The sequence below is a fragment of the Sminthopsis crassicaudata genome, chromosome 5 (assembly GCF_048593235.1).
Source record: "Sminthopsis crassicaudata isolate SCR6 chromosome 5, ASM4859323v1, whole genome shotgun sequence".
NCBI classification, from domain to species: Eukaryota; Metazoa; Chordata; class Mammalia; order Dasyuromorphia; family Dasyuridae; genus Sminthopsis; species Sminthopsis crassicaudata.
Genome location: NC_133621.1, coordinates 17,044,018 through 17,060,300, shown reverse-complemented (window position 1 = coordinate 17,060,300; position 16,283 = coordinate 17,044,018). Strand labels below are relative to the sequence as shown.

Sequence of the window (16,283 nt, the reverse complement as noted above, 5' to 3'; positions counted from 1 at the left end):
AGATTCAAACAAACATTTAGAGGGGATTTTGAAAGGGTATCAGAACACAACACACTCACACTCACACAGAAATCTGAGGAAAGTGACTGTCACAAGGTGACAAAGGGAGACTGGAAGCCAGTTCTTCTAGTTCCAGACGAGACTGGGTCTGTGAACACACACACACCACACGCACACACACACACACACCTCTCTCTCTCTCTCTCTCTCTCTCTCTCTCTCTCTCTCTCTCTCTCTCTCTCTCTCTCTCTCTCTGAGGAAAGTGACTGGCCCGGGTCACAAAGCGACAAAGGGAGACTAGAACCCAGCTCCTCTAGTTCCGGACGCGGGCTGGGTCTGTAAAATGGACCTTTCGCAGACAAGCCTTGTAAGACAAGCGGAAAAGCCCATCCGGCGCTCCCCGCAGTCCCCCTCCTCCCTCCCCGCCCTCCCCCCACTCTCCCCCCAAACCCCTCGGCAGTGGGCTCCTCACCTTGAAGTTGTGCGTCTTCTCGTAGTTGCAGTGGTTGTCGTTCTGCGTTAAGGCGGCCCTCCGGACCAGGCTGGAAATCTGCGAATAGGCGAAGACACTGAGCGGGGGCCCCAGCCAGACGCCCTTGACCCCCACCTGGCCCGCCAAGGCCATGGCCAGCAGCTCCCGCCACTGCTTCCGGGCCGGCGCGCTTCTGCGGCGGGCCAGCGGGCACGCGGCCTCGGCCTCGGGCCACAGCTCGTGGGGGAGCCCGGGGCCGCCGCCGCCCGGCAGTCCGCGAGCATCCCGGGAGCCCCGGAGGGCCGGCCCGTCGGGCCAGCTGCGCCGCATGGCCGCTACCCCGCGGAGGGCCGGCAGCTGCGGGAGGGCGGCTCCTTCGCCCGGGAGCCCCGGGGCATGTGACTGGCCCAGCTGCGCCGGGCTGGGGATGCGATGGGTTGGGAGGCCCTCCCTCAGCCGGGGGAGGGGAGGGGAGGGGAGAGGGGGAGCCCTCCGCTCCGGCAGCTGTATGCTGCAACTCCCCCGGGGCTGCTTCTTAAGGCCGCCCGTGCCTAAAACAATAGCGCGCCAGAATGTGCTGAGCTAGCCCGAGGTGGGAGGGGGGGAGACCCGGCTGCAGGGGGGCCACACTCCCCCGGAGTCTCTGCCGGGCTCTACCGGCAGGCCACGCGATTCTGCCCCACACTCCCCGGTTTGTCCCAGCGCCCCTTCCCCTCCTTCCCCACGCCCGCTTGGGACACCCACACAACTGGCTCAGCTCCTCAGAGTCCCGGCTCGGGACCTCCACTCCCACCGGTGAAAGCCCTGGGAACCCCGAGGATCCTTTAATCTGGAACCTAGCTTGGAGTTTCCCAGGATCCTCTAGCGCCCCGAGGTTTAAGGCTGCCTTTTTTTAAATGCACCAAAAGAACTTTGGGGGGCAGGGATGGATGGGGGTGGGGACAGGTAGCCCTCAAGGGCAATCTACTTTTGAGATTCCCAGAGACGTGAGGAAGGTTAGAAAACTTGGGGTTTTCCGGCTTCCAAACTCACTGGGATGTCCTCTTACTCCCTCCCTCCCCCCCCCCCCCCCAGGAGGCCTGTGTCTCTCTCCAGAATGAAATCTTGGTGCCTCTTTTATTTCCAAGAGCAACCTCCAGCCCAGCGTCCCAAGCTCGGGCTCCTCTACAGCATGGTCGGTTCTTGCGGATGATGTCAGTCAACAAGCATTTATTAAAGGCTTCCACGAAGCGTTAGGCTCCCAAACGGCAGCAAAAGCCCAGCCCGGGCATCAGGAGCTTTGCAGGGGCTAGGACATGCGGACGTTACGTACAGACAGCACAATGAGCAGGGGAGGGGGATTCCCAGAGGGAAGGCGGACCCAGCTCTGGCTCGCTCTTTACTGCTCGGAACTCCCTATTTTAGCTTGGATTTCTTTTCTGGATTTCCACGCTGAGGGTCCTAAGCAAGCCCTAGGTGATAATGAATATTAGCTGGAGCCTCTTCCTTGATCCCCCCCCTACTCCACACTCCCGGGCCAGACTCCCACTTAACTGCGGAGTCCTCCCTCACTCATCAATCCCTCCGCTAGAAAGAGTGTCGGCCTTATTGGACCGGATGGCCGGTGAAATCCCTTCCGACTCTCAGGTGTTCTGATTCCCCTTTCAGGAGCCCAGACTAGCTGTGGATTTCCGGGTTCCTCCTTTGTTACCCCGAATCCCGGGCCTCAGGGGTGCACGATCCTTAACTCTCTGTTTCCTGACTGGAGTTTGGCTGTCTCCATAAAGGCCATAACACACTCAGGCCGTTCAATTTGGAAATCCGGCAGGGCCAGAAGGGCGCGGGCTGAGCAATTTCATCTATTTTTTTTTTTTTTTTAAATTGTAGCTTTTTATTTACAAGATGTATGCACGGGCAATTTAGAAATTTCATCGACTGACTGACTGACTGGAGCAGGGCCTCGGCATCTCAGCGCTGGGAAAAAAGCAACATTGTATCCCTCCGCCGGTGTCATCCCTAATGTTTATAACACATTGTATCCCCGTTAATGGATACAGTGGCTGCACTTAGAGTCCGAAGACCTGGCCCGGAAATCCATACTCTAGACTCTCTCTCTGGGTAACAGAAGTAAATCGCTCCAGGCATCCGGGGCTCAAGTAAAATAGGGATATTTGTAAGCTCGTCAGTTCCCACCTTCCCCGATGGTTTGGGAGGCTGAGAGAAGAGCAGAAGAATAAAAAGCGCTTTGCAAACTTAAACGTCATCTATAGGAAGCCGTTTCTATTCCTAGAGAATGTCATCAGCCTTTAGGCTCCCAAGGCAGCGCATCACTACGTAAGCAAAGGAAGGCCCTGGCCCTTGGGAACATGGGAGCTGCCTCCTTCTGCACTTACAATTAGCTGTGGCATCCTGGGCAAGGCAAGTCTTCTCGGCCCGTGCTCCTTCTGTTAAAAAAGAAGTGGGTTCAATTACCTGATATCTGAGATCATCCCCAAGTCTCAGGGCTATGTCCTACACCATGACCAGCTACTTAGGGCTGGGGCCAAATCACATCTCCCGATGGGTCCCGGCCCACCACAGCACAGGGACTCTGAGTCTCCTGGGGCTGGCCAGATGCATCTGCAGTGTGCAGTTTTTCCAGTCTGATATTCACCCCAAGCCACTTTAAAAATGGAGGTGAAATGGTTGAAATATCTCCTTGTAAATGAAAATGCACTGGGGAGCGATGGGAATGGGGCTGTGGGACCCAATAACACATTGGCTGAAAGACAAAGATCCAAGCCCCTTCCTTAGTCTTAAGGCAGTTGGGTACAGTGAGGCTCTGCCCTCGGGGTCAGGAGTGGGGTGCAAGTCCTGCCTAAGGTACTTCTCAGCTGTGCCATGTTCCCTCTTGGCCCCGTGTTCCTTGTCTGTCACATGAGAATAAAGGCACTTCTTCCTCCAGAGCTGTGAGGATCAAATGAGATAAAAGGACTTTGAAAACCTACAAGTTCTCTGTGAGTGTGACAGAGCAGAAAAGATAGGGGAAACTAAGTGGGTCATCAGATGTCAGAACAGGATCAACCAAACTACAAAGCTCAAAGAGAAGCACTTGAAATCTAAGCTTGACATCATTTATTTGATGTATTGAAAGTGCGATTCTGAGAAGGATCCATTCGCTTGATGAGACTGCTATCAAAAGGGGGACCCACAGAAAAAGTTAAGAACCCTGATATAGATACAGAAGAGAGATAGATTGGGGGGGATGGATGGATAGATGATTGATGGATAGATGGATGAATAGATAAGTGGATGGATGGACAGACAGAGAAATGGATGGAGAGATGATAGAAATGATCACATCGATCCAGTGCTCAATAGCCTTTGATGATTCCCTATATTGTAATGCTGAGAAACTGAGGCAAGATAGAGATTAGAGAGTATTTAATAATTTATTTAAAAGGGAGAGATTTACTGGGACCGGATGGATCCATGGTTTGGTCCCTGGGCTGAAAGAGACTCTTCTCTCCAAGAATCCAGCTAACAGTATGAGTTCTCAATGACATATATACACGTGGCTCAGACACAAGGAGTAGACTGAGGCAGGGGCAGAGTCAGGGTGCTGAGAGCAGGCAAGGGACTCTGATAGGGTGGGATGAGCCACCAGAGAGGGATGACATAATGGGTGGAGGCACCCTGGACATGGGGAGAGGCATCTTGATAAGACGGTATCTGACATTGGGTAGCTTGCAATGGTGGGAGGCGTTCTGATATTCTAAAACATAAGATCTTTTATCCTTATCAAATATTCTGATGATTAAGAGGGAGGGGAGATTTTACAGGATTGAGCAGAACAATTAGAAACTGAGGCAGGATAATTAGGGAAACTGAGTCAGGATAATAAAAGAGAACAGTGCCACAACACTATTTCCAGCTGAATAAAGTCTAAAGGGCTCAGCCTGGCTGTAAAGGCTATTAATAATCTGGCTTCTCTGTAGTTCATATTACTTTTATTCTTCTTTCTGTGCTGGCTTTCTCTATCCCCAAAACACATCTCAGGCTTTGGTGCCTCTGAACCTTTGGTCTCCTCCATTCACTTCCTGACCTCTCTACCCAGTAGAATTTTCCCCAGCATTTCAGATCCAGTCCAGACCCCTTCCTCCTTCCAAGAAGCTTTCCCAGGCCCATCAGGCAGAAGGTTCCTTTGCTACTCACTACCAGAATGATCTCAATCAAGTCCCTCAACCTCTCAGCTTCCTTTTTTTGCAAAAGGGTGGGCCTTCGGACATTATTTCCATCTTTAAATGGTGATCAGAATGACCTCAGACCTGCCCTGCTGGGAAAGGACAAGCAGAAAATAAAGTCACTCAAAAAGAAGAAAAATACTTGCTTTGCCTACAGTACCTAAAATTTCCAAAGACCTTCCCCTACACGATCTCATCTGAAGCTCACAAGAAACCTCTGCCACAATTTCTAAAGGCATTGATAGAGGAGGAGACAGAGAGAGCCATACAACTAAATAGTCATAGAAGCAGTTTGTGAATCAGGGCTGCTTCTTTCAAGTCCAGACACTATCCACTATTCCATGTTTCGAATTACTAAAATAATTTAATTGCCCCAAACTTTGGTCCAGAAGCTAGGGACTGTCTCCTCCCTCCCCCACTATCTGTTAAGGAGCCTTGTACATTATAGGCACTTCCTAAATTTGGGGTGCCTTATTTATTCTTTCTTAGATTGAAAGGTTTATCTGTATATCTCCCTTTCTTACATCTCTTTAATAGAAGAGGGATGTTCCCCACCCCCAATTCCTAAAATCAAATATGAATTCAGTGTCAAATTTGACAAACACTGAAGGAGAATTAAAGGACCTTTTGCCCCCATTTTGCCATATTGGGAGCCCAGAGAGCCCCCAAAACCAAGGGCCCAAGATCTGTTTGCCAGCAGAGTTCTGGGAATTTTTAGGATATCAGATGTCAGAGGGAAAAAATGCAGAGGAAAAACAGAACAGCACAAATTCTTTACAGAAAAATGCATGTCAGGGCATTTCTGAAATGAACTGTTTACAAAATAAACTTTAATTAGCCGGGGCTGTGATAATGAGCTCTGATTGACTGGAGTCAGCAGGCTTTTTCTGCTTGGATGTTAGGGTGTGAGTCAGCCAGTAAATGGAAAGGTCTTGAGGGCCAAGAGGAGCAGCCCTTCAGGCCAAGCATCAGCACAGGCAGCTGGGGGTGGGGGTGGGGCTGGCGAGGTGATACAGGGGTGAGCAAGGCCCTGGTTTGGGAAACAGCCTCATAGTTCTGGAGCTGGGAGAGACCTCAAAAGCCACCAGAGCCAACTCCCTCATTTATAGGTGGGGAAACTGAGTCCCAGAGAGATTTAAGCAAACACCAGGAGTGTTGGATGAAAGCTCAAACTTAGTCACAGGATCCTAGAGTTAGAGCTGACTGGAACCCAAGAGACCATGGATCCCAACTCCTTCACTTTAGGTGGGGGAGCACAGGCCCAGAGAAATCTAGGGTCCCACAAGAAATAACTGGAGCAGGATTTGAATCAAGGTTTTTGGATCCAAATCCCATCCATCACTTTAGCAGAGGAGAACAGCAGTGCACCTAAACTGCCGACTCCCAAGGTCACTGAAGAGCCATTGGACCATTTGGAGACCAATGATGTCTGATCCCAATTTGATTCAATTCCCTCTGATATTGAGATCCTCATGTTGAGCCAGCTCTTTCTCCAAGCTCCTCGAGTCCCCTAGTCCTTTTCTAAGCTGATCCGGAGCAGAGAGGCCTTTGTCAGAGAGGTCAGCCCACCCAATTGCAGGGAGGATTGTCCTCCTGGGGACACATGGTCACTCTCAATACAAGGCCCAGGAGAAAAGGGACCTCAAGGAATCCCCTGGGCCTTATTTCCCATCTCTCCCCTGGCAACCCTTTGATACCGGCTACATTCACATAAGGCAGGGGGCGGGCGGTGGGCTTCACCAAGGCTTCTAGCTGGGAAACAGACAGTGATGCTACTGAGGCTGATTTGTTTGAAAAGCCCAACCACCATCAGCCCAGCTTGAGGCTGCAGCTGTTTCCACTTCAAGGGATGTGGCAGGTCTCAGCCAATTGAAAGGCTTCTGAGAACCCATTTGATGGGGCTGTTGGCCAAGCGGGCCCATTTGCCTCCCCCAAAAGCTGCAACCCACTTTCTGGTTTCAATTTTTCTAAAACTTCAAAGACAAACATTTATTCCTCTTACTCCCACTTCTCCCCAAAACTGGAAAAAAGAAAAACCAAACTCCTGACAAATGTGCAGAAGCAAGTAAGCGTAACTCGCATCCTGGCTATGCCCCAAATGTGCCTCCTCAGAACCTTGACTACCTGCTCTGTCCGGCAGGAGGAGGGCAGTGGGCTTTGGAGGGGATTCTCCAGAATCCTGACTGCACCTCTTCTCTGTCTAATCAAGCTGTTATCCCATTAGGATTCAGGTTTTTAAATATAATTTTAAAACTGCCACCAACCGAGGATGCATTTCTGAGCCCTTTAGTCAGTGAGATTTCACCCTCTCCCCTCCCAAATGACTATTTTCTTTGTACAGTTTCACTTGGGCTGTGTGAGTTTCCCTACAATAAAATGTGAGTTCCTTAAGGGCGGGAACTGATCTGTCTTTGCCACCTGTACCCCTAGTACCTCATCTGGCACATAGTAGGTACTCCTCTATAGTAGGTGCTTGTTGAATTTATAGTAGATTATTTGATTGGATTTTATTTTCTACTGGATGCAGAAACCTATTCAAGAGCCTTGAAATGGCAGCTTGCAGCTAGCCCTGCTTTGGGAGTTTCTGAAATGCTCATTTTGGTAAAAAAAAAAAAAAAATCTTCCTGAAATGTGGCTCTTTTCAACAGTGAGATGATCCAGGCCAGTTCCAATGGTCTAGTGATGCTCTGCACCCAGAGGACTGTGGGAGCTGAGTGTGGATCACAACATAGTATTTGTGCTTTTTTGTTGTTGTTTCCTTGCATTTTATTTTTTCTCATTCCCCTCCTTTTGATCTGATTTTCTTGTGTAGCATGATAAATTGGAAATATATTTAGAAGAGTTGCACTTGTTTAACATACTTTACTCACTGTGTAGGGAGTGAGGGAAGGGAGGGAGAAAAAAATCTGGAACACAAGATTTTGCAAGGGTGAATGTTGAGCACTATCTATGAATATGTTTTGAAAATAAAAAGCTTCAAAAAGAAAGGGAAAAAAGTCTTCTTGAAGTCTACTAGTGCTTCTGTTTTTGGTAGGGAAGAGGCTAGGGAAGGAAAATTGGGGGAGGACAGAGGAGAGAAGATTATCAGAAGCTTCAAGTTTAATTTCAAATTTGGCACAGGAGAAAGAGCTCTGGATCTGGGTTCTGTGGACGCGAGTTCAAATCCCACCTCTGACACTTACTACTTGTGTGCTTCTCAGTATGACTCAATTTCCTCCTCTGTAAAAAGGAGTTAAATGAGATGATCTATGAAGTTCTCTGAGGTCTAGGTCATTTAGTTCAACGGTTAAAGGCAAAGGTTCAGAAGGGCTGAATTTTAGGGGAAAAGTAGAGAGAACTTTGTTCCTTGCTGTTCCTTCCCTGTCCTTCTCTCTCAGTCTTCTCAATGTCTTCTGCTCTCAAGTTTTTATTTTTCTCCCTACTTGCCATTTTTTTTTCCCAGTGGAGAATCAAATGTAGGATGTTCCTTGATTTGAGGATTCAGCTGTAGGAAAGATCTCCCATGCTGGAGTTCAGGGTGATGGGGCGGCCCAAATCCCTTCTGCTCTCACCAATGCAGAGCATTTAAAAAAATGGACAGAATCTAGCGCTAGGGAGGTGCCTGTCCCTGCTGCATTCTGCCCTGGCCAAGTCACGTGGAAAGGATCCCGTTACGTCCTGGGCATCCTCACTCAGTTTGGGGCACCCTCAATGTCCAGTTTAGGAAGGACAGTATGAAGTTCAAGAACATTCAGAGGAGAGTGACCAGAAGGACCTCAAGTTTATGCCGTGTTGGGTTCCTTCCCTGGGGTAGGATATCAGGCAGTCTCAAGCGTGTGAGACAGGGCTAGCTGCCATCCCCACGGCAGATGAGTTCTCCCCCTGACACACAAGGACGAAGAGTTCAGAATTCCAGTCCCCAGCAGAGGGGGTGGCCACCCCCTCCATCTCATGGCGTCCAGAATAGTCCTGGGGTGTGGGCACACCTCCACCCACAGGGAGGAATTCCTCCGAGCTACAGCAGCATTCTCCTCGCTGCCAGGCACTCCCTCTCACCCACCGAGAAATGCACACCAATAAAAGGCATGTGAAATAAAAGAAAGCTTCCCAGAAGAGCCAACATTCTGCTCATAGATGAATCAGACACCATCTTCTTTTCTTCTTCTGTCCGAGGCCTTCAAATCAATACTAAACAGCATATTTTTGTTGTGACTGATGTAGCAACATCGGGAAGCTCTGAGTCTCCTCTGGTATCTGTGGGACAGACCTCGCTGGCTTAGAATGTCGACCAAGAACCCTCAGCTGTTCGGCAATCTTAGGCCAAAGGGCCCCATCTCAATATAGATGCTGTTAATAAAGCATGGGCTTAATAATGTGCCTTTTAGCTCCTCTATGGAGAGGAGCTAAAGTCTCTTCCAAGGACCCCCAAAATGGCAACTGCAGTTTAAAATAGCAGTTATGATCTTAAATGGCTCCATAGATGCCTTCCCTAAGTTAAGTCTCGTGAGATGTTAAAGTAAAAGACTTTTTTGGGGGCAATGATAATTATGATAATACCTGAATTTATATTAAGCTTTAACACCTATAAGGGGCTTTACCTGTAACAGGACACAGGAGTTTTATGCTGTCCAGGATTCAGGACAAAAGCAGGGCTTTTTTGTGGTTATTATTGACAAATAACCGAAGGGAGCAGGTGGACCAGGAGGATGGCAGAGAGTAACCTTGTCTGAAGCACTTACATTTTTATTCTGGGCATGTCAACAAAGTGAGGCTAGGATCAAGATGGACTTCAAAGGCTTAGGATGCACATTGTGTCTATGTTTTTCCCTCCGGGGGTGGGGAGAATCTCCTAAATGGAAGCCCACGTTAGGCGTTAACAGAAGTTGTGATTTTCTAACTTGTGGCAAATAATTGTCTGATACTGTGGCATCCGAATCAATAGCAGAAGGAGATAATTAAAAGAACAGATAATCTGAGTTTGGAAGTCTTCTGCCTGGCTTCTGTTAGCCTTGCTCATTGCCTTAGCCACCAATGAAAGGAGTTGCCTGCCTGGTTCCTTGTCGAGGAGAGTCTGTGCAGTCACTGTACCGTGGATGTGAGAACCAAGAACCCGGCAGACATCGCTGAAGAACTGAAGAAAAGCACAAAGAGGATCCTTGCTGTTCAGTCATTCGTAGTCACGTCTGACTCTGTGATCCCATTCTGGGTTTTCTTGGTAAAGATCCTGGAGTGGTTCGCCATTTCCTTCTCTAGCTCATTTTACAGATGAGGAAACTGAGGCAAGTAGAGTAAAATCATAGTTCAAAGGACCATTAATTTAGATAGAAGGGAACTTAAAAGTCATTTAGTCCAACTTTCTCAATTACAGATGAGAAAACTGAATTAATTATCTTGGTAAAAGAAAGATCGATTACCTTGACTGAGGTCACTCCTAAATTTAAACTTAAATCCTCTGTTCTTCAATGAGGTGACCCAAAACAATTCCAATAACCTTGTGATCAAAAGTGCCATCTGGATCCAGAGCGAGAACTATAGAGACTGAATGTGAATCAAAGCTTAGTGTTTCCCCATTTTTGTTGTTGTTTGTTGACTTTTTTTCTTTGTCGTGTTTTCTCCCTTTTGATCTGATTTTTCTTCTGCAGCATGACAGATTTGGAAATATGTTTAGCAAAATATTGCACATTTTGAACCTATATCAGATCACTTGTCTTGGGGGAGAGAGGAAGAGAATTTGGAACACAAGGTTTTGCAAAGGTGGATGTTGAGATTTCTCTTTGCATGCATTTGGAAAAATAAAATTCTGTTTTTTTTTGTTTTTTTTTTAAACCCTTATGTTCTTTCTACAATGCTCCAGTGGTTTCGTATCTATGGTGATACCCAGCACTGACGATGTAACTGTAAGAGTGCAGAATAGAACACCCCTAAGGGAGATATGGATGCTGAAGATGGACGCATCCTGGTCAGAATGGAAATCCTCATTCACTTTCTCCATCCCCCCCTCCCGCCCTTCCTCCAATGTCTTTATTTCCTTGAATCTCTAAAGGACTTCACAGAACACAGAGCTGATATGCCCAGGAAAAAAATGTACCTGGCAGAGAGAAAATGCCCAGCAACTAGCTGTAGAGAAGCAGTCTTATGGCATCATATCAAATGATGCCATACGATAAATCCATGATGCCCGCAGCTCTGAGGTGGAAGGGGCCCGAGTTACTGGGCCCCAGCACTCACTTCGGACACACAGACTCTCTAGATGTTCGCTCTGCTTGTGTTCCTGGCCAAGTGTTTCTGGCATACATGCCCGGCCCAAAGGGGGTTGATTTGTTTTTTTGGTTTTTTTTAATATGATGTTTAGGATGAGAACCATTTAATTCAAGTATTCAAGTTCCCTCAGTGAAGTATCATGATTTTAATTTCAATGTCCACAACAAAGGCTGATCTCTTTAATGCCTTGGTCACCATACATATGCAGTATTAAAAACGAGTATCAGCTGGGGCGGTGGAAGGGATGGATATGAGAAAGTTGCTTTACCAACAGGGATTGCAAAGGAAATAGTGGATAAGGAAACCATCACTGAAAAGAAGGTGGATTAGTCCTGTAGGTAAGGATGAAGGCGATTGAGGAACAGCTCCGTAGGGATCCTTGGGAGTAGTGCTGGTGGGTGAGCTTAGGCGTGGATACGGGCGAGAGCCGCACAGGATGGGCAGGGAGGGAGAGGCCAGGGTCCCCGCTGCTGGTAAGGTCACAGACCTATTGGAATATCTGACCTTAAGGATAGATACCAAAGAGAGAGAATTGGCCATTTTCCTGATAGCGGCAGCTAAGGTCTCTGAAGCTACAATATGGGATGTCACGGAGCCTTCTCCTCTTCTCAGATCCTGACTGCCATCCTTGGGCCATCTTGGTGAGGTGAGGAGCGAGCAGAGTTCATCCCCAGACCCAGCATTGTAGAGATGAGCTCTCTGTGGGCCAGGCTGAGCCTTTCAGGACGGACCCAGCGCAGAGTGTGTGTACTTTGGACTGTGTGACGTCACCTTTCTTTCACTAAACTCTTCTGTGACGCCTTTTCTCGCAGGAACAGGCCGGCGTCCCCAAGGCTGTGTGCCAGGGGCCTCCATCTCTGGCAGACATGGCGGCACGGACTTCCAGGACAGCTCTGGCAGGAGCCTATTCTCCAAGAACAGCTGGGCTAAGTCCAGCCAGACTCAGAACTCCTTGGGGCAGAAATCTCCAGCAGTCCCTTTGTTGTGTCTAAGATTAGGCTCGGCCTCCTCAGCCTGACACTAAATCCCTCCACAGTCTGGCTCCAACCTCCACTTCCAGAATTATTTCATCTCATTCCTCTGGACAAACTCCTCTCTTGGGCCAGATTGGCTTCCCTGAGCGTTCCTCCAGCAGCGCCTTCCCAGAAGGCTGGGGCTGGAGAGGAGCTGGGGGCATCTCACCCACCCCTTCGCTTTAGAGGAGGTTGCCCATCGAGCCAAGATCTGGCAGCTAGAGGCAGGGCGAAGGCTAGAGTGAGAGCTCTCGGACTCCACGGGAGTGTTTCAGATCAAGTTTAGATTTCCTGAATCCTCCCACTGTGAGCCCAGGCAAGTTCTCTAAGCTCCCTGAACCTCAGGTTCTTCATCTCAAAAATGGACAGTCCTGATTCCTGCAACGACTCCCTCCCAGGAAAGTTTGTGGGGCTCCAATAAACTGTTCTATATAAAAATGCCTTCCCAGCCCTAAAGCCCTAGAGAAATAGTAGCTTTTATTATTATAATTAGGCATGTGGATTTTTTTTTTAAAGCCATGTCTAGTCTTATGGAAAAATGTTGACATGTGAGCTGGTAAAATGACCGGCTAAATTTACAAATGCTGAAAAAAAGGAGGACTTTTCTGGCCCACTAGAACTTAAAAATAGACTCAGCCACTTGCTTAGGATGATCAGGTTAAGAAATCCTGGAAACTCTTCAGTCCCCCCAAAGGGTGTGTGGTGGCGCCGGCTTTGGGACCATCCTGGAGGCACAAGTGTGGCTTTGTTTGCTTTCTGTGTCCCCTGATTGGTCAGCTCCTTCCAGGACAGTGTCCAGGCTGGCCCCAGTTCTTCCTCTCTGTTCCCTTCCCAGATCCCTTCTGAATTTTCTGGGCGTCTCTCCCCCTTATCCTCCTCTCTCTCCCTTTCCTCCTTCCTTTTGTTCCTTGTTTTCTCCCTTAGAAAGAAAGCTCCATGAAAGTAAGGACTCCATTCTTTTTCGCTTGTATTTGTACCTTCTGCTCTTAGCACAATACCTGGCAAACAGAAAGCACTTAATAAAAGCTTATTTGCCTTGATTTGATTGAGGACATCCTGGTAAAATGAGAAGCAAAATTATGCTGTTGAAATCATGAGATCTTGGTCAATATTTCACAACTCTAGGACTTCAAAAGACCTTAAGGCTGTTTAGTATAGTCCTCTCCTTTTACAGATGAGGAAATGGAGACCTGGGGAGATGCAATGATTTCATCATTGGCTAGAGTTAGGGCTTCAGTGGCCATTTATTCCCATTTCCTCTTTTCATAGATGTTGCAGCAGAGGGCCACTGAGGCCAGGGAATTATCTTCCTTTCAATCATTCTGGGGATCTGAACTTAGCCAATTATCAATTTTACTTTCTTTTCACTGAAACATGGCTTTTCTGAGGGGCCAGGGTACCCTTGGGAGTCAGGGAATACATAAGAGGAAGAATTAATTAATTAAAATATTTATTAATCAGTCACTCCTTATATAGAAAGAACAGCACAAAAATAATTATGACATGGCTGCTGCCTTCATGGAGATTATAATCTAGAAAAGGGGGTGGAACATATAAATGTACAATAAAAAACCACAAGTCCTCAGAAACTACTGGGTAAAACAGAAAAGGATAAAAGTATAATAAAATATTGTGTGGTATCACACAAAAAAAGCACAAAGTATTACGTGAAAGTGGAAGAAAGGAAGATTTTTTGCTGTTGCAATTGGAAGGACTGGAGGTGACTTGCTGAGAGTCATGAAAGGCAGACTTGTGAAAATCAGAGATGGCAGGGAAGGTGAAGGGGGAGGAAAATACTCTCAAATACGTTTCCATGCCAAGAATGGTGAGAAAAGCACTGGGGAATGAGGACAAAGGATGTGTACAATGCATGATGGGGAATTCCCTCTGGGGGTTGTGGCGTGGTAGAGGTGGGGCACAGGTAAGTGAGGTAACAGAGCTTGCAATTTGGAGGCAGACGGATCTGAATTCAAATCCTGCTTCAGACACTCACTAGTTGTATGACATCTGGTGGGTGAGTCACTTAACTTTCATCTACCTTAGTTGCCTCATCAGTAAAATGGAGATAAGAATACCTACCCCTTAGGGTTATTGTGAGGACTCAGTGAAATAATACATGCCAAGGGCTTTGTAAACCTCCAGGTGTTATATAAATGGTGGCTGTCATTATTATGGAAGTAAATTGTAGGAGCTAAGGCTGGCCACGTAAAGAGCTCTGATTGCAGAACTGAGGACTGGGGACCACATTAGTAGGCAGCGCAGAATCAGTGAGAAAATGTACATGCATACATAAGGAAGACCTGTTGGGCAGGGGTCCGAACGAGGAGGAAAGAAGCGGCAGGAAGACTACTTCAGGTTCTTGAAGGACTGCAGGCGAGTTTTAAGGAAGGGCTGGAACCGAAAGGAGGGGCGATCAGCAAGACTTGGCAACTAATGGACAGTTGGGAACAAAGAGATGGGAAGGAAGAATGGCAGATGATACCTTGACTTTCAGCCTCTGTGCAAGAGTAAATGGTGGGTCCAGTAACAGAATGAAAAGAAGCCATCAGCTGGAAGGGAAGGATGCAGATTGTTGAAAGCAGTTTCTTTCAGACAAGATTTTAGCTCTGGAAGTCTTTTGCCCTGGTTACTTGAAGTTCAGGCTCATACTTTTGGGTATTGCGGAAGAGGGAAGAGATAAATTAGATCCAGGTCTTTTCATCTAAATCCAGGGCTCTTTCTTCTACCCTGTGTCATCATATGTGATGTGATATCTAAGGACCCTCCTTCCTGGAGGCACAATCTGACTACAGCCTGGCCCCTCTGGACTGCAGGGCCCACAGGGGCTCCAGTGGCTGGACACTTCTTGGGATTATAAGAAATGGGTTACCCTCTGCTGCTCTAATTAGGGATACCATGTTGGCAGGGCATAGACCTGGGCTGAAAAAAAAATCAGCTTTTCTGGGTGAAGGGAGTCTGGGGAAGTGTTGTGCTTGGTCTGCTGAGACCTTGGACTCTATTCTGCTGGGCTTTTGTCGTGGGCAAAGAGAAACAGAGGAAAGTAGATGAGTGGGGAGGGAAGTATGAGAGAAGGCAATAAAAAGAACTAGTCTGTAACTGAATCAATGGGGAAGGAACGCAGAACCAAATCTCACGTCGGCTGATATGAGGAGACCTCTTTTGCTCATACCTGGAGTCCCTGGGCAAGAAACTTGGAGACAAACAAGCTCAAAAATGTAAGGTCACGGGCCTTTCGGAAGCATCAGAAGGGGAGATTTTACCTCCAAGGACCACAGCGTTCCTGGCAGGACGGCTGGTTTGGGAAGAGAATACCACAGGATACATGATCAGGCCCAAAACCCCACTGAGGGAGAACAAGGAGCCATTCTTTCCTGCTTTCAGTGACACAATTCAAACAGCAGAAGCCCTTTGAGGAGAGGCTGGGGAGGCCTGCCATGGAATCAGTGACAGCAGGAGCTCTCCCCAGACAGACTGACAGCCATGTCTTCTAGCACAGAGCCACCAGGCCAGCCAGTTTGCTCGTGCTACTCAGCCACGGCCCTGGAGGATCTGAGATTACAGCTCTGGGGCTGGAAGCAGCGTCAGGCCCATGGGATCTAACCTCTATTGGACAGATTTGGAAACTCAAGCCCGGAGAGGGGCAGGAATATTGCTCCAAGTCCTGCGCGGCAGGACCTTGTCCTTTCAGGTGTCCAGCTGACTGTGACAGACCAGGGAGCACCTGGGTCCAGGTGCCAGGACTCTCAGCTACTGCTTTAGAGGCTTGTCCCAGATTTGAGAAAGGGGAGTCAGCTTGTCCACAGTCATGGGATCTTAGAGGGAAAGCTGGAAGGGCCTTGAAGGACCATCAAGTTCAACCCCCATTTTACAGATAAAGAAACCAATGGATGAAAGATCATTGCCTTGCCTGGTGACACACAACAAATATCAGAGGCAGCGCTTCTTCTCTCCAAATTCAGCTCTAAACCATCAGGCAGCACTCACAGCCTAACGCTTCTTTGAAGAATAAAGTGCATTTTTCTAATAGGAAGCACAGGTTACTGATCTGATATAAAATAAGGGAGGAAACATCCTATTATTAAATTCAGTCCCCCATGCACTGACTGTTCGACTTGAATTGAGTTATTGGACTCTTCCTCAATCCTTTTATGAAATGGAGTAAGTGTGTGTGTGTGTGTGTGTGTGTGAGAGAGAGAGAGAGAGAGAGAGAGAGAGAGAGAGAGAGAGAGAGAGAGAGAAAGAGAGAGAGAGAGAGAGAGACAGAGAGAGAGAGAGAGAGGCAGAGACAGAGAGACAGACAGACAGAGACAGAGAGAGACAGAGACAGAGACAGACAGAGAGACAGACATACACACA

At 47.9% G+C, this 16,283-nt stretch overlaps 1 protein-coding gene across 2 annotated transcripts in view; it reads right to left on the bottom strand.

Annotated features, from left to right (window-relative positions):
• The window catches only part of CHN2 (chimerin 2), a 252,977-nt gene that overhangs the window by 23,596 nt on the left and 213,098 nt on the right, over positions 1-16,283 (bottom strand). Inside the window, exons 7-8 of one of the 2 annotated variants that reach the window (XM_074266602.1) lie at positions 2,845-2,895; positions 473-550 (exon numbers count right to left, since the gene is read on the bottom strand). In XM_074266602.1, the coding sequence (XP_074122703.1) occupies positions 473-550; positions 2,845-2,895 (129 nt within the window). The remainder of the gene's footprint in view (positions 1-472; positions 551-2,844; positions 2,896-16,283) is intronic. The other variant, XM_074266603.1, reaches the window with a different exon arrangement.